At 34.9% G+C, this 27,182-nt stretch overlaps 1 protein-coding gene across 6 annotated transcripts in view; it reads right to left on the bottom strand.

Moving 5' to 3' along the window:
• The window catches only part of LOC136040881 (potassium voltage-gated channel protein Shaw-like), a 187,767-nt gene that overhangs the window by 121,850 nt on the left and 38,735 nt on the right, over window positions 1–27,182 (bottom strand). For all 6 annotated transcript variants that reach the window (XM_065725284.1, XM_065725287.1, XM_065725283.1 and 3 more), the window contains 3 exons: window positions 18,633–18,844; window positions 15,399–15,531; window positions 430–609 (listed from right to left, as the gene is read on the bottom strand). In XM_065725284.1, coding sequence (XP_065581356.1) covers window positions 430–609; window positions 15,399–15,531; window positions 18,633–18,826 — 507 coding nt within the window. In that variant the 5' untranslated portion in view covers window positions 18,827–18,844. The remainder of the gene's footprint in view (window positions 1–429; window positions 610–15,398; window positions 15,532–18,632; window positions 18,845–27,182) is intronic.

Below are 27,182 nucleotides of genomic sequence, written 5' to 3'. Positions count from 1 at the left end.
CCCTACAAAGCAGGATTTAAGCCCTAGAAAGCGGGCTGTATAATTACATCTTGTCTAATCGAAAATCAATTTCAAAAGTCTAATCAAAAATTATTTTTCAATCAAAAGCAACCTTATCAGCAATTTATAAATGATTATAAAAGTACAAATCGTTATTTAAGTAAGAAGTCAAAATAAAAATTTACTTACTAAAATTATTTTGAAGTCATTCGATTATTTTTCACTGTTTTATTGTTGACAGACAACAAGATTAATAGAAAAAGTGTTGTTACATTTAAAAATAAACGCTAGCATACCTATGATGCACATGTATATGTTGCGTGCGACGTATATGATGCACAATACACGAGCACCGGATAATTCTATCAGCAGTCCATGAACCCCTTATACCTCAAAGGTTGTAATAGACAACACTAATAAAAATCTTACCTTTGCCGCAGAAGATGAGTAGGGTTCTTCAAAAAACGACCAAGCAGCGGGTTTAAATTTTTGCCACCGCGTCAATTTTCCGGCTAAGAACTCGTCTTCAAACCCAAAGCGACGGGCAACTTCCTCTGGAGTTTTCTTTTCCGTTTCAATGTCAAGTTTGTCAAGTATAGTCAGTGTGGCCTTTTAAAAAATAAAAATACTTGTAATGAATAAACAGCACAAAATATAATATATAAACAATGAACATATATAACGGAATAAATTATGATGCATAAATGTAATATGAATAATAAAATATGATATGAAAACAAAATATAAAAAGTAAAGTTCTTAAAATCTATAGATGTCAACTGCAAAACATGAATATGGGCTCAAGAGATTTTTAATTAGATCAAATAGGGCCCACAACTTAAAAAGGAAGAGAGAAAAAAAAGATAAACAATACAAAATAGTTTCACTTGGCAAAACAATTATTGATTTGAGATTTTCAATGATCGGTGCTAAATAATTCAAGATTATTTTGTCTTCTGCAAAATTTTGAGCGTAGCACAACACCTTTTAAACAGCCGCTATCAACTTTTTTTATGCAAACGATGAAATAAAAGTAGTGAGGGGTAAATCTATTTTAAGAGACACATAGACACTATTCTTTTCTTCCTTAACCATTTAAGATCACGAAGCAGTTTAGCGGTGGATCCTCCAAGACGCAGGTGTTATTAATTTTCTTCAATAAACAGGTGTTTGTTACGTAATAGGGAATGTTTTCTAAAATATGCAAGTATTTGTTACATTAAAAAGAGAGTGTTTTTGCTGGTTGTTTAAAAACCTAAGGCTGTAGGGAAAAACCTTCAGGAGTCCCCACCAAATCAAGATGCAAGCGTATGAGTTACATCATGTGGAGTGTTTTCTTCAAGACATTTTTCAAGACACTTTCAAGGCGTTTCAAGACATTTCAAGACGTTTGCTTAGAAATTTTTCTTCAAGACATTTTTTATAACTTTCCAAGACATTTCAAAATGTTTTTTAAGATATTTTTCTTCAAGATGTTTTTCTTCAAGATTTCTTTGGTTCTTACGTAATAGGTAAATTTTTCCCGTGTTAAGGATGACGCAAGCTCGCATGACTTGTTTCTTCAGGGACCAGAAATCCCAACTTTATAGATCGGAAGAGATTTCCTCTCAACAGAGTGGAGCACTAGACAGATGGTCGAAGCAGCAGTTGATATAATCTTGATTCGAGATATAGATTCTACGAAATAATCTATTCCTGGTATGGATAATTCTCTGCACACTTTCTAGAACGATTAAGAGGATCGTGTCTTTCCTATGATTGCAATAATCGACATGCAGGGGAGAAAATAGATTACTAGAAATGGGTTACATTTGACGCGCGACTGCATGTTAAGTAATGCTTTAGAGGGCACTATCAGATAATATTGGGGTTTGTCCCTAGCATATTTTTTAGTAATAGAGTCTTTTAGTCTATTGGAACTCGTATGTGCTAAAAGAGTTGGCATAAAAGTAAGAGTGTCATTATAGCTAGAATATGGTACACCTTCATATAAGGTCAAAAGTCTATCTTTTCCTCTTCATTACACATAATTTTACACTTATATTAGAGACAATCTTAAACGAGTATACCTATGTACATAGGCTACAAGATGCTTAAACTGCATAAGTGAAATATATTGAAGTTTTATTCTGGAACAAGAAATATAAAGAATGAAAGCTATTTTGTGCACACAAATTTTGTTAATAAAAATAAACTTACAAGCACTATTAAAAATACTTTATTCTTTGGACACTGAAAATATTATGATACATGTAGTAGGGAGATAATTTCAACTATAAAGTCGTTCTATGAGGATTATCATCATAAATGCTGAGGAATTTGCCATAAGTATATTCACAAAATCAAAAATATAATAATGCATGAAAACCGCAACTTTTAACCAATAAAGCTAGATCTATTGAGAGGAGAAAGTAACTTATTAGAGCTAAATTCAAATGGGCACACGATAATTGACTCAATGCTATATTTTGTTCATTTTTCTTGTTATTATTTCCTGGCCATTCCCAGCCTATCACACTCAATGGCTGACTCGCGGTACCCTCTGCCAAGCACTATCAAACATATGTTATTTTTGGTCATTTTCCTGCAAAAATATCCGTTTACACTAAAACTGATTGTTTAAACTTAATGAAAAATTCCCAATAGCGTTTCTTCTGATGACCCCGGAAAAATAAGGTAAGCGTGGCACAGTATACCAGCCCAATGACACCCTCTTGCGTACATTATTACACCTAAGGAATTTTTCAACCTTTTTCCCACAAAAATAACTTTTTAAACTAAAAATGATCATTTTTTATTTTAAGAGCGAAGACTTGCCATTCCATTGTTAGATTACGATGTTCCATGATAACTCCCAGCCTATGACGCTCAATGGCTGACACAATACAACCTCTGGCAAGCATTCCCACACATATGGCCTTTTTGAGTATTCTCTTACAGAAATATTTGTTTACACTAGAATGTGTCGTTTAAACTTAATGAAAAATTCCCCGATAGCGTTTCTTCTGATGACTCCTGGAAACTGAGGCCAGCCTGTACAACATACTGGCCCTGTGACATCCTCTGGAAAAAATTGTCACACCTATGTGTTTTTTAACCTTTTCCCCACAAAAATAACTTTATAAATTAAAAATGACTATTGTTTTTAATTGAACAGCGAAAACATGCCATTTTATTGTTAGATTGCGAGGTTCCATGGCAATTCCCAGCCTGTTACACTCAATGGCTGACAAAAGGCAGCATTGAAAAGGGAAGTGTTATCACACAAATGGAATTTTGGGCATTTTGTGCAATTATCCATTTACACTAAAATTGATAGTTTAAACTTAATGAAAAACCTACAATACTGCTTCTTCCGATGACTCCTGGCAATCCACGCCACTATGGCTATATGCGGCTGCCCCATAGTAATCTATGGTTGGTTATCGACAATAGTAAGTTTATTGTACTTTTTCGAGCAGTTTCATTTACACATTAGAAGGATAAACACTCACATCTTATATTAAAAGGTGAATTTGAAATGTTTCAAAAAAATATGTGCAAAGACGCGGGAAAGTGGAAAGTCTTCAAATTTTTTCTAGTCAAAGCATTAAAGTTGATTTCTTTTGAGCCATAGACCCAGGGAAACTAGAAAGTCTCAAACTATTTGATAATCAAACCATTAAGACTTATCACTTCCTGAGTCTTTTGTTCAAAGGATGTCAACTTTCTTGGTTTAATTATAAAATGTTTGAACATTTTCCACTTTTCCTGGGTCTATTGTTGAAAAGAAATCAACTTCAATAGTTAGAATATTAATTTTTTGAAGACTTTCAACGTTTCCTGAGTCTATTATTCAAAAGAAATCAACTTTAATGGTTTGACTTTAGAATCTTTGAAGGCACTTTTCCTTGGTCTATTGCTTAAAGGAAATCAACTTTTTTGTTTTACTATCAAATATTCGAAAAATTTCCACCTTCCTTGGGTCTATTGTTCAAAATAAATTAAACTTTATTGGTTTGACTGTCAAATTTTTGATGACTTTGCATTCTTCAAGGTTCTATGGTTGAAAAGATTGGTTTGACTACCTATTTTTTGAAGACTTTCCACTTTTCCTGGGCCTGTTCTTCAAAAAAATCAACTTTATTGGTTTGAGTGTTAAATTGTTGAAGACTTTCCACTTTTCTTGGGTCTATTGTTTCAAAGAAATCAACTTTAATGGTTTAACTATCAAATTTTAGAAGACTTTTCATTTTTCTGGATCTAATGTTTAAAAGAAATAAACTTTAATGGCTAGACTTTCAAGTTTTTGAAGACTTTCCACTTTCCCTGGGTCTGCGCCTATACTTTCCAGCTATATTTTATCTTTACTTTTTAAAATAAGATGTGTGTGTTTTTCCTTCCAATGTACAAATGTTACTACACGAATACGTACAAAAAACTTGGCATTTTCGATGACCAGCCACAGATTAACATATTTCCACAATGGCCTGAATTACCAGGTTCCATCAGAAGAAACCATATTGTGGATTTCTCGCTCAGTTTAAACGATCGATTCTAGTGTAAACGGATATTTTCACAGGAAAAAGTTCGAAAACGCCATATGTGTGATAATGTGCACCAGAGGATGCCGTGTGTCACCTATTGAGTTTCAGAGGCAGGGAGTTGCCATGGAACATCGCAATCTAACAATGAATGCCAAGTTTCCGCTGTTCAAATAAAAACAATGGTCTTTTTTAGTTTATGAAGTTCTTTTGTGGGAAACAGGTTCAAAAACCCTTAGGTGTGAAAATATATACCAGAGGGTGTCATTGAGCCGGTACACTGTGCCACGCTGGCCTCAATTGCCAGGAGCCATGAGAGCAAAAGCTATTGGGGATTTTTCATTAAATTTTAAACGATGGATTCTAGTGTAAATGGATAATTTTGCAGAAAAATGCCAAAAAGATACCATATGTGTGATAATGCTCTGCAGAGGGTGCCGTGTGTTAGCCATTGAGGGTCACAGGCTGCGAAATGCCAGAAAATAATACCAAGAAAAGTCATCCAATCCTCTCAATAGATCTAGATTGATTGGCTAAAAGTAATGGTTTCCATGCAGTATTATATTTTTGATTGTGTGGATATACTTATGGCAAATTTCTCAGCATTTAAGTTGATTTTGTCGATTGAATGACTCTCTAGCGGAAAAGATCTCCCTCCTACCTGTATAGTATTGATTTCTATGTCTTAAGAATAAAGTATTTTTAATAACACTTTGGTGTTTAAATACAATGCTTGTTAATTCGTTTTTACAAAAAAAACTTGTGTGTACAAAAAAGCCTTCATTCCTTATATTTCTTGTTCTAGAATAAAACTTCAATATATTTCACTTACGCAATTTAAGCATTTTGTAGCCAATGCACATATGTATGCCCGTTCAAGATTGCCTCTAATATTAGTGTAAAGTTCTGTGTAGTGATGAGGTAGAGATGGACTATTGATCCATGGGAAGGTGTACCATATTCTAGCTATAATGTTACTCTTGCTTTTTTTTCAGCCGTGATAGCACATTCGAGTTCTAATAGAGAAAAAACTCCATGTTAGTTCTAATAGAGAAGAACAATCTCCAATATTAGTTGACAATACCCTCTGAAGCATTACTTAACAAGCAGGTGCATGTCAAATGAAAAGAATTTCTAGTAATCATTTTTTCTCTCCCGTATGTTAATTATTGCAGACACAAGAAACACGTGATCCACGTAATCTCTCTAGAAAGTCTGCAGGGAATTCTCTATGCAGGGAAAAGGTTATCTCGTAGATTCTGATTCCTGAATCAAAATAACATCAATCATTTTTTAGTTCAGTTGTGTACCGCTCCGTTCCATCGAGGGGAGACCTCTTTTGATTCATAAAGCGGAAAAAAATCTTAGGAATAAAAAGGTTCCCTTAGAAAAAAATCTTAAAAGAAAATGAAATCTCGAAGAAAAAAAGGCCTTTCAAGAATAATAAATCCTGAAGAAAAAATCTTTTAAAGTATCACTTAGCACCACCGCGTGCATCATTATGATGTACACATTATGATGCACATCATTATGAATACACATTATGTATTATGATGCATCATTATGATGTAACATCCCAAGTGTGTCATCCTCGGTTACAAGCGCTGATTCCCCACGGTTCCCTAAAGAAACAGGTCTTATGAGATTGCGTTATCCTTAACCAAAGGTAGAAACTCCCTATCACATAAGAACCAAAGAAATTTTGAAGTAAAATGTCTTGAATTATAATACCTTAAAAAACGTCTTGAATTGTCTTGAAACCTCCTGAAAAATGTCTCAAAGAAAAAGGTCTTAAAATTTTTTTGAAAAGTCTTAAAATTTATTGAAAATATCTTGAAGAAAACACTCCTTATGACGTTCAAGTTCAAGTTCCTTTTATTACCAATATACATCCATTTATAAACAAAAAAATATCCCAAAGGGCTCAATGGCCCGTTATTTGGGAAAAAAAACAACAAAACAAAACATAACTAACTATTAATTACATTCACACTTAAAATATATTTAGAGTCTACTCACCGATCCTCACCCGAGTACAACCGCCTCCGCACCACCTACTTACAAAAAATAAAAAAATATATATACATCGAGGATCCAACACTCACACCACCCAAATCTAAATAAATAAATTCAATCTAAATAATTAAATAAATAAATTAATCTTGATAACTAAACAATATAAATAACTGATCAATATTATAATTTAATTTATTTTGTTTTTATTAAAAAATTCTTCAACCGTTTCTTGAAGGATCCTATGGTAAAGGACCGTCGAATCCCAACAGGAATGGAATTCCAGGCACATCCGACAGCAACTATCAGACCAAAGTCCGAGCGCACTGCAGGGGTGGATGGCACTAGCACATCATCCTTGTTTCTAGTTTCATAAGGACTGACATTTCGAACAATTTCAAAAAGCCCGGAAAAACTTGGTGGAAGGTCTCCACGGAAATACTGAAACGCAATGAAAGAGAGGTGTAATGTATGAATATCTTTAATCTTCAGAAGTTCAACAGAAATATGGGTGGTAGACTGAAGAACTTTTGCTGCTTTCAGTTGGAGATTATGTAAAGGTGTAAGTACAGATGGAAATGTTGACATCCACACTGACGAGCAGTAGCATAAATAAGGGTAAATAAGAGAGAAATATAATAGACGAAGGATGGAGAAAGGAAAGACTCGCTTCAGCTTTCGAATAATTCCAAGGCCTCGAGAAACCTTTAATCTCATTGACTCAGTATGCCGTTTGAAAGATAGATTTTCATCCAGAAGTATCCCAAGGAATCGAATAAACCGGTCAGCTGGGCGGGATATGGATCCCTTAGATGTTTTAAGCTCTGTCACTGTAGGGCAGCTTTTGCCTATGCGGGAGAATATAAGAAGAAACGATTTTTTTACATTCAAAGCTAACAAATTTGCATCAAACCAACGATATATATTTTCTGCCATCAATTGTAGCTTGAGGATAAGAGATGATTCATCAGGTGCTGCAGCCCCCAGGGTGGTGTCGTCGGCGAATGCAAAGAGTTCTTCATGTTGACCAGGCGTATCCAAGGCTTCAACCACAGCATCTCCTTTCTGGCACAAATGACAACAGAAATCAGATCGTGGGTTGCTAAATAGTCGATAGAGGTCGTTGACATATATGAGGAAAAGGGATGGCCCAAGAACTGAGCCTTGTGGCACTCCATATTCGACTGGAATATGCTCATCAGAAGCTTCGACTGCAATGGATCGGCCAGTTAGGAATGAAGAAAACCAGGACAGAGCTTCTCCACGAACACCTTGATGCGACAACTTACCAATAAGTATCTCGTGTGTGAGGCTGTCAAAAGCTTTCTTCACATCAAGGAATATTGCCGCAGGGATAAGGCCGAAGTCTAAAGACTGTCGTACAAATGAAGAAGCATATTACATGCGTGTTCTGTTGAGCACTTCTCCCGAAAACCAAATTGGTGCCGATGAAAAAACTTCTTCGCGTCTAGGAAACTCAGCAAACGCTTTAGCATAGCCTTTTCAAATATTTTAGAAAAGACAGACAGAAGAGATATAGGCCTATAGTTCTCCGGGTCCTCCCGGTCACCTCCTTTAAATAGTGCTATCACTCGTGCCAACTTGAGACGCTGAGGGAATATTCCGAGCTTGAATGACTGGTTAACCAAGTGGCACAGTGGTGTAATAATTGAGGGAAGAATCTGTTTGATTAATTTGGCCGGAATTTGGTCGAATCCAGATGAAGAATTTTTCAATGACGAAATTATTGTTATCAGTTCCTGCTCCGTAACTGACTCAAGAACCATTGACTTTACACAGGAAGGACCGAGAAACTGCTTCCAAGTTCTAGAACTTGAAGAAGGAACCACACCTAACGCCGTTGTTTTCCCAACCTCAGCAAAAAATTTAGTCATCTGATGTCGTACTTGGTCTTCATCCAAGAAAAGCTGATTCTGAACACTAAGTGATTTAGGGAGCTTTCTAGGTCTTGCCGATGGTTGCGTAACTTCCTTAATTACATCCCACGTGATGCCTACGTTTGCATCTGGATTTTACGGGGACTTCTGAAGGTTTTTTCCTACATTCTTAGGTTTTTAAACAACCAACGAAAAAGCAATTTCTATTATGTAAAAACACCTGCATCTTTTAGAAACCATTTCCTGTTATGTAACAAGCACCTGCGTCTTGAAAAAAATAAATAACACATGTGTTTTGAGAGAATCGTCGTTAAACTTCTTCGTGATCTTATATCGTTGTAAGGAAGAAAGGAGTAGTGATTATGTGGCTTATAAAATAGGTTGACCCCACACTACTAATAAAAATTGCAAATTCTATTTAGGGTCTGTCTGCATGATTGTCTATGGTACATTTTTGGGGGTGGTAATATAGGAAGTTAGTGTTGTTAGTGTAGTTAGTGAAGTTGGTGCAAAAATCCTAGTAGTATTCTCATAAACATTCTTTCAGAAGTTGTTAAATACTATCAAAAAGTTGAATATGCAGACCAGTGGTTCAAATTCTTTTTGTGTAATATGTGTTTTTGCTTGATAAGTTCGTTTAAGGTGGCTTTAGTTTCAGTTTAATTGGCGGCGCTGAAGTACAGCACAAGGCACATGCGCTGTTTTTTAATATTTTATATATATGTATATATATGCGCTTAAATAAAAAATATCTAATCGAATCCATAGAATCCGGTCACATTAAAAACTCAAAACAAATTTTAAAAACTTGAGATGCAAAATTACACACATATAGTTACATTCTTTGATAGTTATTATTGAGTTAAAAAAAGATACTCAAAAATAGTTAAAAAGACGGCTTTAGTCTTAGTATTTTTTTTAATCGGCAGTGCTAGAATGCGCCAAAAGGCATGTGCCTTGTTTTTTAGATATTTTATATATGTTTACGGTTGAATACAAAAAAAAACCTAATTTAATTCATAAAACCGAATTACATGAAAAACCCAAAATAAACTTGAAAAACTTGAGATGCAAAATTGTAGCTCCATGAATAGTTGTATTCTTTCATAATTGAAAATTGAGTTAAGAAATATATTTCAAAATAGTTAAAACGGTGGCTTTAGTTTCAGTATTTTGTTTTTTATCAACAGCGCTAAAGTAAGCCCCGAGGCATGTGTGCTCTTTCTTAAGGCTGTATTTATATTTCTGTTTAAACACAAATGTTCTTATCTAAAATTTAAAAAGTTTTCTAGTTATGTTTTTCCATATAATGCGCTTTTTAAGCACATAAATTATTTCAGAAAGGGTCAATGGGGCTTTGTCTCCTCAAGAATAAAGAACAAATTATGTTTTAGTAAATAGCGTTAATGATAATTTCAAGTTATTATGGCAGGGTGAGGGGTGGTATCCTTCTTTGTTCAAAAGGCTTAGGCTCGAGAACAGAAATTTAGCAGAAAAGGAAAATTTGTAAGCAACTGAGTAGCATTTTTGAAACTACAATTGAGCAGATATTGGCATGTGTAAGAGGTTACGGATTAGATTAACCCTAAATAAAAAGGGACCGAGGAAAGATATTCAGCTAAAAGACCCTGATAACTAGCCCCGTGCCTGAAATATTATGGTTTTTGCCAGATTTCTTGTTTATTATTTTCATGACTACTTTCCCAAAATACAAGTGGTTCTTGACCCGGCATTTAAACCGGGATTTAACCCGGATTTTGTTTCAGGAAGGTTGATAATTTGTGGCAGGGGGTTGAGAAATACAAAAAAAAGAAGCAAACTATATGAAAAACGTAGTAAAATATAGAAATTGACAACTGCAAGGATCAGAAAATTTCCCCCTCTCCCTCTAAGTACATATGGATTCCTCTTCCAAAAAACACCTTTTTACTTTCCTAGCTGCCACCTGCGCCCACTCCCCTAATCCAGAGCCACACCCACAAACATTAGTAGTGTCATTCACGATTTAGAAAAACCTGAACCTCTTTCTGCAGTTCACTTTTTATTCGAATGCTTGAAATGGACAAGTCTAATACTGAAATCGAGATGCCTCGATAATTTTGAAAATAGAATATTTTAAACAATATGCATATTTTCAGGATAAATACTTAGCTTTAATGGTAGTTTTAACGTTTTGTTTAATTTGACATATTTCTTTTAAAGTTTTCTTTTTTTTTCCTTCTTCATTTTCACAAAATCTTCAGTCCTACGTGATTAGGTCTATAAGTAACAGTAGAAATATATATATATATATATATATATATATATATATATATATATATATATATATATATATATATATATATATATATATATGCAAAAGAATCGCAAACAGCATTGCGTTTTTCAATTTCCAACTTCCTGATCCCAAAGCCAATACAGAAGGTTCTATAAACTAATTTTAAATTTAGAGTTAATGGTTAATTCAATGCCAACTTAAAGTGTCTTTGATTATTTCTGAAATGTAAAAGTACTTTTTCTCTAGAAAAACTCGTAGGAAGTTCTAAGCAATAAATGATCTCATGCATTTCGAGGGATTGTACACTATATTACTTGATACAAATCGAAGAAGTACATACGGAAAATCCCCTAAAGACAAAATTATGGAAGCATGAGCGAAAGGTTCTGTCTTTCTGATTGTTTAAAAACTATAGGGTTTTAGTGCAGTACCAGTTTTTGCCAGTGCTGCCATATCAAAACATGAAATAAATAAACAAAACTATTTAGCTAAGTCTGACCGCGCTTTTCCTCCGTAAAGATTCAAATAGCAATTATTCGTTGATTTTTAAACTATTCAAAGGAAAGCTTCGCCTTCTTTTTTTATTTGCTACTGGTAACTACCAAAAAAAGCAAAACTGCCGTACAGTCTTTTCGTCGGTATTGCCATGTTGAACTTTGAAGACAAACAAGCAAAGTTAATTAGTTAAACTCCCTCCCCCCACCCCTCTTCATTTGTAAGAACTCAAGCATTGACAATTTGGTAATTTCCAAAGACATTTAGATCTTAAATTGAAAGTTCGACCATTTTTTTTTATTTGGCGCCCACAACGACCACAGAAAAGGTATAATTCCATGAGGATGTCTTTTTCATTAACCATCCACATTCCATTTTTACCGAATTTTTTGAAGAAATATATGGCCGTTTAAATTTCCTCGTTCTAGTAAAATTCCATTTTAAGTATTAATAACCTGGTGATTTCCAAGGACAGCTACATTTTCCAAAGAAAAGTACACCTTTCTAAACCTGTTGATTACCTATATTTTTAGGCTATTTCGGAGTTTTCGTCAGCGCTTTTCTTTTTAATCTGGCACTTACAACCATCAAAGAAATGCATAATTCCATAATGATGTCTTTTTTTCATTAAACATCAAAATTCCATTCATTCTTAATTTTTTGAAGGTATATACGGCTGTGTAAGCTTCCGTTTAACCAATTCAAAAATGAGACCTCATTTCCACTGTCTTTAGTACTTTAAGAATAGATTTTAAAGTTTAGAATCTTGTCAAATGCTTTTAAAATGAAAATATCTTTCCAAAACTCTCTCTCTCTTTGTACAGGATTAAATAAAAAAAAACTAATTTTTTAGCTGAAAGTAAGGAGCGACATTAAAACTTAAAACGAACAGAAATTACTCCGTATATGAAATGGGTTTTCCCCTCCGCAATCCCTCGCTCTTTACGCTAAAGCTTTTAATTGTTTTAAAAAGTAGAATTGTGGCAAAGTGTCAAACTTTAGTGTAAAGAGCGAGGGATTGCGGAGGGGACAACCCATTTCATATACGGAGTAATTTCTGTTCGTTTTAAGTTTTAATGTCGCTCCTTACTTTCAGCTAAAAAAAATTAGTTTTTTTTTTATTTAATTTCTGAACGTTTTTGAATTAATGCATGTTTGGTTTTGGCTCTCCGCACATAAATTATTAAAATGAAATTTGTATATTAATTATTTTTTTTTTTGGCTAAATGGCTTTCTCTTAGTTTTGATCGGACGATTTTGAGAAATAAGGGGTGGAGAAGGAGACCTAGTTGCCCTCCAATTTTTCGGTTACTTAAAAAGCCAACTAGAACGTTATTTTTAACGAACATTTTTATTAGTAAAAAATATACGTAACTTAAGAATTAAGTTACGTAACAAACTTTCATAACCTTATATTTTTATTATGTATACGAGGGGGTTTGTACCCTCGTTAATACCTCGCTCTTTACACTAAATCGTAAGTTTTGTCCCAATTCTTTAAGAATGACCCCTGAATCAGAAAGGCCTTAGAATAAATAGTTGAAATTACTAAAAATACTTTAGCATTAAGAGCAAGGTATTTATCTCCTCCTAAATACCTCGCTCTTTATGCTAAAGTATTTTTAGAACCCCTCATATGCGTAATAATCTCTGTTCGTTTTAAGTTTCAGTGCTACTTCTTCCTTTCATTTGAAAAAAACGTTTTCATGTTTATTTTTCATTGTTTTCTTATAGTAATGCTAGATAATCCTGCGCCCTTTTCATTGAATTTTTCTTCCCCCATGACAGATTCCTCCAAGGAAAGATCCTCCAACATAGCCCCCTCTCCTCAGCCCAACCCCCAAACAAAATAAAATCCCCCTGAAAACGTATGTACACTTCCCAATAACCATTACTATATGTAAACACTGGTCAAAATTTGTAACTTGCAGCCCCTCCCCCAGGGATTGTGGGGGAGTAAGTCATCCCCAAAGACAAAGTTATTAAGGTTGTCGACTATGTTGAACAAAATGGCTATCTCAAAATTTTGATCCGTTGACTTTGGGAAAAAATGAGCGTGGGAGGGGGCCTAGATGCCCTCCAATTTTTTGGTCACTTAAAAAGGGCACTAGAACTTTTCATTTACGTTAGAATGAGCCCTGTTGCGACATTCTAGGACCACTTGGTCGATACGATGACCCCTGGGGAAAGAAAAAAAACAAAAAAAAACAAACAAACAAATAAACACGCACCCGTGATTTGTCTTCTGGCAAAAAAATACAAAATTCCACATTTTTGTAGATAGGAGCTTGAAACTTCTACAGTAGGGTTCTCTGATACGCTGAATCTGATGGTGGTAATTTCCGTTAAGATCCTACGACTTTTAGGGGGTGTTTTCCCCTATTTTCCTAAATAAGGCTCGTAACTTTTGATGGGCAAGACTAAACTTGATGAAACTTATATATTTAAAATCAGCATTAAAATGCGATTCTTTTGATGTAGCTATTGCTATCAAAATTCAATTTTTTTGAGTTTTGGTTACTATTGAGCCGGGTCGCTCCTTACTACAGTTCGTTACCACGAACTGTTTGAAAACAAGGTTCGTCTTAACTAGTTCACCGTTGTTAGTTCAAAAAAAAAATATCAGGCTATTCTCAAATTCCTCGCTTTAAAGGACCTATAGGAAAACTTCCATTTTCAAGGAAAGTTTATTTTTAAGGAAAACCAAAGCTTTTCCAATCATTTTCAGCATTTCTCTTAGGGCTTTACTCCAATTTTGAATATTGGCTTTAATTTGTTTCTGAACTAAAATACTTTTATACCTGGAAGGTAAACAAGTTTTTTTGTTCACAATATGCTAAGAATGAGGAGCAAAAATTAATGAGAAACAAAAGTATCATTATGAATATTCTAAATTGATATAAAAATACTTGGGAGTCAGTGGGAGTCAAGCCCACTAGTTTCCTCCAAGCTAGCCAGGCTGCTGTGACCACTAAGGTATGTCGGGCCGTCAACAATGTTATTATTTTAGATTCGACATTTAATTAAGTTTTGCCGCCTATGAAATTAAACTAAAATAAATTCAATATATAGCAGGGTGGTTCAATTCCTCTTTCTAGGGCTATAATGAGAGAAATGTTGAGATGGCTGGGGCAAGTTCTGCGGATGAAGCATGACAGATTGCCAAAGTTTGTGCTATTTGGTGAAAGAAGAAGCAGGTCATCCCCAGTTGTGGTGGGAGGCTGTCGTAAGAAAAGATTTAAGGGAAATGGGAACTTCCTAGGAGGGAGTAAAGAGGTAGACGTTGGATATATTAAGATGGAGGAGGACCATGCATAGCTCTTTTGGCCTTAGGCGGCTTGGGGCTGCAGTGCGTTGCTAGTAGTAGTAGTAGTGCAAAACATAATAAGGTTGCATTTCACATAAATTTTATGTTTGCTAATAAACCACAACGGCTAAAAAACTATTCATTGAGGCTTTTCTTGTCCCCTCACCCCACATTTTTTAAAACTAGCACCTCTGTTTTATACACTATCCTTAAACCCTGCTTCTTTGACATACTTAGATATTAATGATTTAGTGGACCTTTTCTTAGGCAAATAACGCCTACACTACGGGCGTACCGGGGGTAGCTTCCCTCCCTAGAACTACCAATTTACGCTAGATATGGGTGAAAAAGCAGATGGTTGAATAAGCAGTTGAAAAAAGGTTGATGGCTAAAACAGCAGTTGGTAAAAGGTAGATGGTTAAAAAAGCTGGAAATAACCAACTGGAATGACAGAATAATTCAAACAAGAAGCAATTATCCATAATGTCTAGGAAAGATTTAGCTCTAATCCAAGAAGATTAATGCTAAAGCTTTATGACAGTTTATGCTTTTTGAATATTACTTATTAATAAAGATTTCATAGGTATGATAGAGCTTAATGACAATTTAAGGTTTAGTGAATTGCCAATATAAGTTCAGCTCCCTCCCCCCGCCCTTCATAGCAGAATCGGATGCCCCCTCAGACAAGAAGCGAATCACGCCCATGAACCACACGAGAGAGATTAAAAAGTTCACGGCAAGAAAAAAATATGCCAGTCATTCACAGGACCGTACACGTCGTTCAAATTATTACGTCATACGTCATTTAAATGGCAATGCGTCATTACTCTATATATCAGTTAGATTTGTGACTACGTTGTACTTCAAGGAAATGAGAAAATTACCTCAGTATCTCGGTGTACTGTATACGTCATCCAGCAGCAGGGTTCAACTTGGTTGTAGTCCAGCCCCCAAAAACCTAGCTCTTCTTCAAATAAAGGACCACATACATTGGTCGGGTAATGAAGTTTTCCTGTCCTAAAAGAATGATGTAGTAAATCATTGTTTTAGCTTTTATTTGAGACGCTTTCGAAACTTCTAATATAGTAGTTTCAAGACAAATGAAGCCACTAACTTTCTTCCTCCGTCCCAGTCCCAGCCCGTCGGTCCCACTCTGTTCTAACATTGATCCTTCAATCTGCCCAACAAAGGTTTCAATTTTCTTAAGTCCTTCCACGTGACCTTTTCCTGGCCCAATCAAGAACGTCCTGCCTTTTCTTTAGCCCCAGATCGACGGCTTGTGTCGACGTTACTATTGGGGATTGGTCATCAGACTTTGTTCTATCTTTATCAGACATGTTAAACCTGAAAGAAGGTCGTGATTCACTGCAATAACCAATGGAGAAAAATGTCTCCATTTAGACAAATGTTTTTTTTATATGGACCTTTTTTCAGTTTTTATTATGATAGTCACCTCTTCTCTAACCGGAAGAATCCCATTCAAAATAAATAAATGTTTCCTATTCGTGCTACTTTAGCTTCTATTCTTTGCAGCACCAAGCCACCTGAGGGCAAAACAGCTCCCCTGATCCCTGCTCCCCTTCTCTGCATTACTGTATTCACTTTTCAGAGCTTCACTTTTCATTTCCTCCCATGAAATTCCGCCACGAAATTTGAAAGGTACATTCCGTGGATTTTTTCTTCTTACATCTCCCCCCCCCCCTCAAGAAAGTGTTTCTTTCGTTCGGCCCCAGCTGGCTTTCAAATGAGCACAAATTGTAGTAACAATCCTTCATCCACAATCCTTATAATCCATAATCCTTCATTCATAAAATATAACCTAACCGTTTCAATCTTTCTTTCATAGCCCTAGAAAGGGAACACGAATGACATTTTTCGTGAAGTTCGTTGCTTGATATACAAATAACCAAAACAACGGCCTATTTATACATTGAAACAAATTTATGATTGTTTTTTTTTAGAAAAGTAAACCGATGAGCATTTTCCTCGAAATTTCGGCTTCACTTGGACATACTACCGAAATTCACTGCGTCTTTTCGCTTCTCGGAATTTACCACCCCGTCTTAGAAAGCTTAAAGAACGTGATGATTTGGATTGAATTTGATGAGAAAACCATCAAAGTACCGACGAACGTGCTCTATTATAGGAATATGAAAAAAAAAACTATTGAAATTTTTTTGCAAGAGATTGGCATTAACAATTTTTGCAAGTGGTTGGCGTTAAACAGAATCTTTGATCGCAATTATGCCTCATCGATGCTCAGCACTGAGTATAATACGTAAAAATCAGAGATGAAACGCCTCATCAGAGATCAGAGATTCAGGGATCAGGAGAGCCGCCCTGGTCAGAGATCAGGGCGGCTGTTTGATGAGTGAAAACCGGTTCACTAGACATAAGCGTAATACCTGCTTTAAGGTAACATTAGCTGCGTTTTCGATCGCCGTTTTGATCGCCGTTTTGCTTGAAATCTGTTTTTGATGGCCGGCAAGTTCACCGTTGTGGTTACTTCCGTTTTTTGGTTACTTCGAACCTTTATTAGAAGGACGTTGGAAGTTCACCTTGGAATCAGCCTGAATGTAATTTAGAAAATAAAATGGACAAGCATGAGCTAGTAGTCTTACACTATGAAAATGGCTACCTTCAAGTAAAAGGTGAAGGTTTGATGATACTTTTCAGCATCAAAAGTGTTTAGGTTCGAGACAAAAAAACGGATAAGCCCTTGACTTGTTGGAAGAATTAAGGGTAACTGGTTCAATAGCCTATAGGCTAATTTCAAGTTAACCTGTTGCATAAATCGACTTAAGTTTCTGCTCGAAAGGCAAGGAGGACATTGTATAATTAGCCTAATAAAAGGTTCAATATGCAAATCTATTAACTTTGCAATCAATTTCATTTGCCTGTATTAGTTTAAATTTGCTTTATTATAAATATCCTCATCACTTTTAGAGCTTCAGTTTCTTAGCTATTTTGCCGTCCATGCTCAATTTCTGTTGTTACTGAAGAACACCGAACGGCTTCATAAGAATCCACCTTGCAATAAAAATGAAAATTAAGCACTTGAACGTTCAACGTTGCAATTTCAATTGCTTCACTGAATTGTTATGAAAACGCAGCTATTAAAAATGTGGACTGAGCTCAGTTTTGAGGCCATACACACCCAGCATGGAGTTCAACACGAGTTGCGCAGGATATCGTTTTGAGTGTCGTACTCAACCCGGGTTTGGGTCTTTTCAGAACCCATGTTCAACCAAGATATTCTGACGCGGAACAATTTAGAACAATCCTAAACCAATACGCTTGGAGCTCGTCAGATGAAACGCTTTAGAGTTTGCTGGTTTAAACACGGAGAACCTGAAAGCAATTTTTGTTGAACCCGCTCGAAAACACGCTTCAAGCCCAGTGCCTGAAAACACAACTCTGATAATCACAGTTGGCGGCTCAAACGCCGGTGTAAACGCAATAGCTTTGACTTATTAAAAAGACACATTTTTGCCCATTAAAAAGAAAAAAAATTGGTCATTTTTCTTAAATAGGTTTATAACGGGAAAGTGTGAGCACTTTTGTTGTTGGCTGCCCCATTGGCTGGAAACATCCTGGTGTCGTTCTCTGGGCCAATAGGACCGCATAATTTGTTGGGATGGTATCAAAGGGAACAAAAATGTGCAAAAAGGGATTGTTTTTAGTCAGTTTCAGACTTATATCCATGACAAAGGCTCATTTGAGACTCCTTTGTCCGAGAGGGTGAGGGTTCGAATCCTAGTGTACCCAATTACTTGGTTTGGGACGTGGTCATTGGCGTGACTCTGTAAGCTCAGCCAGAGCCGATCCAGCTCTAAATAATAACCTGGAGAAATCTGGGGAAGTTAAACAGGAAGGGTGTTCAAAACTACAGGATGGCTGGCCCTCATCCCCCCATTGCACTTCCTGGCTAAATGACCTTGAGACAGAGATTAGCACCGCCGATTCGGACCATAAGGGTCTAGTACTGCATCCTTTACCTTTTTTTACATTCATGAGTCCATGGTACTACTGAACCCTAATGCACCCAAAAATATTATATAAGCAGTTTATCTAAAGAATAGAAAAAAAAAGTTTGAAATTGTAAGAGTTGAATTTACCTGTAATAGTTCAATATCTGGGCGAACACTCCCGGATGTCTGTCAAAGAAGTACTCATTAAGAACTGGATCATAGTTGGCTAAGGCTTCAGTTAATCTCGACAACCTTGTTGCAGGAATTTTTTTCAACGTTGTGCGGTATGTTTCAAACCGAAATCCTCCCACATTTAAGATAATACGATTTTCACCATCCATACCATCTGGACAATATACCTGTAAGAGTCAAAAAAATTATCCCATGCTTATAAGCAAAAGTTATTTCTTGCAAAATCCTATTATCCAACTTTCGCGCCTGAAATGCAAGAACAAAACACGGAGACAGGTTCCTTTCAAACAGTTCGTGGTAACGAACTGTATTAAGGAGCGACCCGGCTCAATAGTAAACAAAACTCCAACAAACGGAATTTTGTACTAATAGATACATCAAGAGAATCGGATTTTTATGCTGATTTTAAATACGTAAGTTTCATCAAATTTAGTCCTACCCATCAAAAGTTACGAGCCTGATAACATTTGCCTTATTTTTGGAAAATAGGGGGAAATACCCCCTAACTGTTAACCCTTTGTTACTATTTTAAAAAGTAGAGTTGTGAGAAAGAGTCAAACTTTAGTGTCAAGAGCGAGGCGTTGAGGAGGGAACAGCTCCTTCATATACCGAGTAATTTCTGTTTGTTTTAAGTTTTAATATTGCTCCTTACTTTCGGTAAAAAAAACTTTTCTTTTTAATATTATTAAAGACTATGTTTTCACTAGAATATTGATTTCAAAACAATTATTTTATGCACACTTCATTACAACTTTTTCATTTAGATGCAAGTGCAAAACATTGATATAGTTTTCACTGAGCGTTGAAACGTTTATTTAAACTTAAATATTACCTTCAGCACACTTATTTCGAATTTTATTTCCACTTTTACATTTAAAAGCCAAGTATAAAACAAAAACATGGACGAAGTTTTCTTTGACTATTAAAGCCTTTCCATTTCCTTCTTTCTCTTTTGGGATTTAATCTTCTTTGTTCAGCTTCCGAAGCCTTTCAGGCAGATAAAGTTGTTTCAATTCTAATCCACTTATCGTATTTTTCTATAAGTTTACTTTATCGTGTTAAATTATTTTTCGTATTTTCAATGAATGTTTGTCAAACAGTTCGTGGTAACGAACTGTAGTAAGGAGCGACCCGGCTCAATACTAACCGAAACTACAAAAAAAATGGAATTTTGATACCAGCATATACATCAAATGAATTAGATTTTTACACTGATTTTTAGTATATAAGTTTCATCATAATTTAATTTTACCCACTAAAAGTTACGAGCCTGAGAAAATTTGCCTTATTTTCGAAAAAGGTGGAAACACTCCTTAAAAGTCATAGAATGTTAATGAAAATGATAACATCAGATTCAGTTTTTACGAGAACCCTACTGTAGAAGTTTCCAGCTCCTATCTGGAAAGATGTGGAATTTTGTATTTTTTTGCCAGAAGAAGGATCACGGATGTGTGTTTATTTGTTTCTATGTTGTTTTTTTTTTGTTTTTTTTTTCCATGGGTGATCGTGTTGACCCAGTGGTCCTAGAAATGTCGTGAGAGAGCTCATTCTAACGGAAATTCAAAGTTCTAGTGCTCTTTTTAGGTGACCAAAAAAATTGAGGGCAATTAGGCCCCCTTCCACGCTCATTTTTTTTCCAAAGTCATCAGACAAAATTTCAAGATAGCCATTTTCTTCAGTATAGTCAAAAAATCTCATAACTATGTTTTTGAGGACGAATTAATCCCTCAGACGTTTTGAGGGGGGATTTTTCTGGTGGTAGGAAGGAAGTTACTTGAGAGGATGTTTTCACGGAGGAATTTATCATGGGAGAAGAAAATTTCCATGAAGGGGGCGCTGGACTCTCCAGCATTATTTAATAAACAACGAAAAATTAAACAGAAAACGAGTTTTTTCAACTGAAAGTAAGGAGTAACATTACAACTTAAAACGAAGAGAAATTCTTACGCATATGAGTGGGTTCGTCCCCTCCTTAATGCCTCGGTCTTTATGCTACAGTATTTTTAGTAATTTCAAAAGTGATATTTACTCTAATTAAAACGCCTCTGTGATTCAGGGGTCATTCTTAAGGAATCGGAACAAAATTCGAACTTTAGTGTAAAGAGAGAGAGAGATGTATTGACGAGGGGGTGAACCCCCTCATATACGTAATAAAAAAATACAAATATAAAAGTTTATTGTATAAGTTAATTTGTAAGTTATGTATGTTTATTACTAATAAAAAACTTTCTTAAAATAAAATTAAAAGTTCTAGTGGATTAGTAACCAAAAATTAGAGGAAAACTAGGCTTTCTCCCCCGCCACTTTTTATCGATATCGTCCGATCAAAACTTTGAGAAACTATTTAGCCAAAAAAAAGTAAAATTAATATGCAAATTTCATTAATTAACGGGGGGTCCATGGGGGGTCCTCATGGACCCCCCGAAGAAACAAGTCCTAACATAACTAAACATTGCATATTCCGTAACAATCAATGATGTCTTTAAGAAAAAATTTTCGGAGAAAAGTGTCTGAAAACGTTTTGGAATGTCTTGACACGTCTTGAAAAACGTATTGAAGAAAAATGTCTTAAAACGTCTTGAAATCTCTTGAAACTTCTTTAAAAACGACTTGAAGAATGTATTAAAGAAGACACTCCCTGTGATGTAACGCTTACGTTTACATCTCGACTAGCGGCTCCTGAAATTTTTTCCTTGCACTCCTAGGTTTTTTAAACAGCCAAAGATGATGACATACAACAGCCAAAGATAACATATAACAGCCAAAGATAACATATACGTGTGCACCGTGACTAGAAGATGATGAAGGTATTTCCACCTTTATATCTAGGCCTTTAAACAATCAAAGCAATAGTAAAAAAAAACAGTTCTTATTATGTAACAAGCACCTGCGTCTTGAAAAAAATGAATAACACCTGCGTCTTGTGGGAATCGCCACTAAACTTTTCCGTCATCGTATATCATTAAGAAACAAAAGAATTGTTGCTATAGGGGTATCCGAATCCAAAAAGCCTTCTCTACAGACACTACCTACTTTACAGTTACCGTCGTTTTATGAGAGCGGTACTATAAGTTTTGACAAACCTTTTCAGCAGTGATAAACAAATAAACATATTAACTTTCACTTGCGAGGACAAAAGTAAATACAAGGTCAGTAACAAAAGTTATGTAAATGTTATTAGATCCATTAAACGTATCAACACAATGATTTTATTTCCAAGTCTTCACTCAGATTTTGGAATTACGCTTGGAAGTTGATCATTGCTCAAATCACCAAAACATGCGTGGAATACATTATTAGTACTGGAATAGTGGGTAATTTTGGTTCCACTCCCAAGTGTGACCAAAATATTGCAGGAGCATAACATCAACCTTGATTATAGTTTAAAATCATCGTAAAAAGTCCATCAAATTTCATCACATTTCTCAAGCTAAACTTACCACGGGACAAGTTTCGTAATTTACTATCTCAGTCCTAACAGGGACATACTGACACTTAGTTTCCTGTACAACATCTTGCATATTCTTTATCTAGCTCTCATATTTCAGCTTGGTAAATATAATTTGTCCTTGTCAAAGCCAATCCTTAATGTACAAAACGAGGAAAAACCTTATCCCCGACTAGGCTAGAAAGACAATTTATTTGCCATATTTCCGTGCAAAAAATTGGATTCAAACAGATCCGACTGAAGAACCTTTAAGAATATCTTTCAAGAGAAAATTGTCATCTTTGTTGCTTGAGTAGGCGTAGACTCATTGTCGAATTGTCAGTATTGTATCGACAAATTGCCATCTATGCTACTTTAGCAGAAATATTCACATTTATTTATTTACCCATTCAAAAAAAGAAGAATATAAAATAAAGAAAAAATGCAGCGCAATAATACAAACAAGAAAATACAAAACCATATAAATATATCACAGAAAGCTGGGAGCATAAACAGGAGTATAAAAGAAACAAAACAAAGTCTTCACAAAACCAAAGAAAAGATGAAAATTACAAACGAGTAAGGCTGCTGTGGGTGCAAAGATGTTAATAAGTAGACGGGGATAATTTGCCAGAAAACTCTATCGACCCGACTTCCAGAATAGTGTAAACAGACATGAAGTTTCGATTACTATACCGTGAAGGCAGATACGATAGAAAAAGGAAAAGCCAGATATAATAAGAACGAACTGAACTTATAGCTTTTGTATAAAAAATAGGGCAAAAACCAGAAAGAAACACAACCATAACACATAAATAATTCAGGAAGAGCCTTTCTACTGTATATACCTCGATTTACACTAATTTAAAATTACTCTCTATCCATGGCTTTATCTTTCACTTACTCACTCTCTCTCTCTCTCTCTCTCTCTCTCTCTCTCTCTCTCTCTCTCTCTCTCTCTCTCTCTCTCTCTCTCTCTCCTCTCTCTCTCTCTCTCTCTCTCTCTCTCTCTCTCTCTCTCTCTCTCTCTCTCTCTCTCTCTCTCTCTCTCTCTCTCTCTCTCTCTCTCTCTCTCTCTCTCTCTCTCTCTCTCTCTCTCTCTCTCTCTCTCTCTCTTCAATAAACTCTATATGTTCCTGAATATTTTCTTTGTGTGTTCCTCGTCCACAAACTGAATAGCTATATTTCTAGATTTCTACCTTTTCACAGGAGTGTTATATTATAACCCCTGCCACCAAGTGAGGGCTAAAATACCAATTCCCATAGGTTCAAACAAAAATCATTGTTTTTATATTCACTGTAAGAATTTCGGAATACTCCTTGCCTCTCCGTCTGAATTTTTCTGAATTTTTTTTTTCATCAAAATTTAATGAAAAAATTTTAATGAAAGTTCTTTTTCATTAAAACTTAAAAAGATGCAATCAAAGTTGTTTCGATAATAAATGAGATAAGTTACACTTGGCCCCTTTTTCTTTTAGCCCCTACCCCCCCCCCCCCGAATTTTGTCAAGTAATGTATCTTATTGATTTACGCATATATCAAAATTTCTACTTTCAGATGTGTAGTTGAACAGGATAGCTACAATTTCTGTTACATCCAAATACATAGATAACTTATCCAAATTAATTAGCCCTTATCAATGGTTTTAATCCAACAGGCTACTATCCTCAACCTAGATAATTGATATAATTCTAGTAAATTAGTTAAGAGATATCACTTAGATTAGTGTCTTTAGATACAAAGTGTATTAAATCCTAGTCGTTAACAGCTTTGATACAAAAGGAAATTGCGTCAATTATGTTTCAAAATTTGTCAAAAATTTACTAGTTATTCGAAACTTATTCGAAACTGAGTAAATTTGAGTTTGCCATGTAACCCACCAGCGGACATCTCTGTAACCGCTGGAACGGAAAAAAGAAAAATTGAATTTGCTTAGTTGACGGACAGAAAGAACTCTACATAAGTATCATCATTATCCCCATACGTAAAGATATCGAAAATATAATACAAATAAAATATTATTTAATATATAATTGATATAATATATTTAATATTTATAAATTTATAAATATTTATAAATTTTTATAAATTATTATTAATTAATTATTATAAATTATAATTATTTTTTATAAATATTTTAATTATCTATAAATGTGTAATATTTATACAATTTATATATCATTTATATAATAAATGAATAAAAGAGCGATGGAGACAATAAAAATTTTGATGATTATGCTCTAATAAGCCTAATAAGTCCTTAATAAGCCCAATAAGTCCTTAGTTGCTTAACAACCGACTCCAATTTCAGTAGCTTCTGTAGCTAATACAAGATTACTGCAGTTTAGAACTTGGAATCAAAGCCGTCCCTTGGGCTTGTGGTGCCCGGGAAAAAATCAATTAAGCGTCCCCTCCCGACTCTTATATAAACAAAAAAGCGGGATCAAAGTAAACAACTGAATAAAGTGGGCAGCCCCCCAGAAAACCCCTATCACCAGCTGCAGCAGCCGGCGTAGATGACACAGTTGCCCCCCTAGGAACGCCTCTGCTTTGGGTGTACCCTTTGTCAATACCCGTTCGCTCTTGGAGTACTCGGAGAAAGGAGAGTAAAGCTTGTGCGTAAAGGGCGGGGAGATGACAGTTTCTGTTCATTTTGTGACCGTTTGCCGCTTAGGGTTGTTAATTACTTAAATTAATTCAAAGAAACTTTTCCGCATCAGAAGTTTTCAAAGATAAGTAAAGAGCTACATTATACCAAAGATGGTCAGAAATCAAGTGAATTAGTAATTCAAACTTAAAACCCAAAATGAACAAAAATTACACTAAATAACCAGGTCGAATTTAAAACAAACAGATATTACCTAAAACAAGAGTAGGGCTAACGCCCTCTGTGCCTTTTAAAGACCAGAATCTTATCTACATTTTATTGAGATTTCTATTCCGAGGTGTGTCTTTAATTGTAAAAATGAATTACCACATTACCCAAGATTACTGTAAAAAAACAAATGTATGCAGATTGACAGTTTATCATAAACTGACATTTGTTGCTGAGAGTCACGACAATTAGGGATTTATTAATTTTATGGAATGAAAACGTTTAAAATGTATTTTGTTTTCAATAAAGTGCAAATGAAGTTTTTGTTTCATTTCCTCAGCTTTGATATTGTACACCTCCTCTTTTCCATTCACATATATATATATATATATATATATATATATATATATATATATGTATATATATATATATATATATATATATATATATATATATATATATATATATATATATATATGTATATATATATATATATATATATATATATATATATATATATATATATATATATATATATATATATTTATATATATATATATATATTCGTCCAAATAAATAAGGGTGAAGACTGCATTTTCAAGGCTTCAATCACCTCCTCCCCCTGCCTCGCAAAAAAAGAAAGATTCACTGACCCACCTCAATACTAGCTGATGAGTAAATATACACTGCTATACATGGTTTTATGTAGCCTCAAGTGAATTGAATCAGTTAACTGAAACTTTGGAATTATTATGTATATTAGCCGTTTATTATCTTCCACATGAATGGAATAATGGATTTGGTACAGATAAAGAGGCGGCAGAGGAGGTAGGAAGTACTTTACGTGATCAAGAGGTAAAGGCTAGGCAGTAAGAAAGAGCCTTTGCAATTCTGTGACTCAACGTGGTTGTAAAGAAGACACAGGATGAAGAGGTATCTTTAGGGTAAATTAAATAAAAAAAACTAGTTTTTTTAACTAAAAGTAAGGAGCGACATTAAAACTTAAAACGAACAGAAATTACTCCGTATATGAAATGGGTTGTCCCCTCCGCAGTCCCACGCTCTTTACGCTAAAGTTTGACTCTTTGCCACAATTCTACTTTTTAAAAAAATTAAAAACTTTAGCGTAAAGAGCGTGGGACTGCGGAGGGGACAACCCATTTCATATACGGAGTAATTTCTGTTCGTTTTAAGTTTTAATGTCGCTCCTTACTTTTAGTTAAAAAAACTAGTTTTTTTTATTTAATTTCTGAACGTTTTTGAATTAATGCATGTTTGATTTTGGCTCTCCGCACATAAATTATTGAAATGAAATTAGTATATTATTTTTTTTTTTTGGCTAAATGGCTTTCTCTTAGTTTTGATCAGACGATTTTGAGAAATAAGGGGTGGGGAAGGAGGCCTAGCTGCCCTCCAATTTTTCGGTTACTTAAAAAGGCTACTAGAACTTTTAATATTCAACGAACGTTTTTATTAGTAAAAAATATACGTAACTTAAGAATTAACTTACGTAACAAACTTTTATATTCTTATATTTTTATTACGTGTACGAAGGGGTTTGTACCCTCGTTAATACCTCGCTCTTTACACTAAATTGTAAGTTTTGTCCCAATTCTTTAAGAATGACCCCTGAATCAAAAAGGCCGTAGAATAAATAGTTGAAATCACTAAAAATATTTTAGCATAAAGAGCGAGGTATTTATCTCCTCCTAAATACCTCGCTCTTTATGCTAAAGTATTTTTAGAACCCCTCATATGCGTAATAATCTCTGTTCGTTTTAAATTTCAATGCTATTCCTTACTTTCATTTGAAAAAACGTTTTCATGTTTATTTTTTCATTGTTTTTTTATAGCAATGCTAGAAAATCCTGCACCCTTTTCATTGAATTTTTCTTCCCCCATGACATATTCCTCAAAGGAAAGATCCTCCCACAAAGCCCTCTCCCATCAACCCCACCCCCCAAACCAAAAAATCCCCATGAAAACGTCTGTACACTTCCCAATAACCATTACTATATGTAAACACTGGTCAAAGTTTGTAACTTGCAGCCCCTCCCTCAGGGATTGTGGGGGAGTAAGTCATTCCCAAAGACATAGTTATTATGGTTTTCGACTATGCCAAACAAAATGGCTATCTCAAAATTTTAATCTGTTGACATTTGGAAAAAAATGAGCATGGGAGGGGGCCTATTTGCCCTCCAATTTTTTTGGTCACTTAAAAAGGGCACTAGAACTTTTCATTTCCGTTAGAATGAGTCCTCTC

The sequence above is a fragment of the Artemia franciscana genome, chromosome 21 (genome assembly GCF_032884065.1).
Source record: "Artemia franciscana chromosome 21, ASM3288406v1, whole genome shotgun sequence".
NCBI lineage: Eukaryota > Metazoa > Arthropoda > Branchiopoda > Anostraca > Artemiidae > Artemia > Artemia franciscana.
Note: the sequence above shows the minus strand (reverse complement) of the source record. Positions and strands in the feature narration are given on the sequence as shown.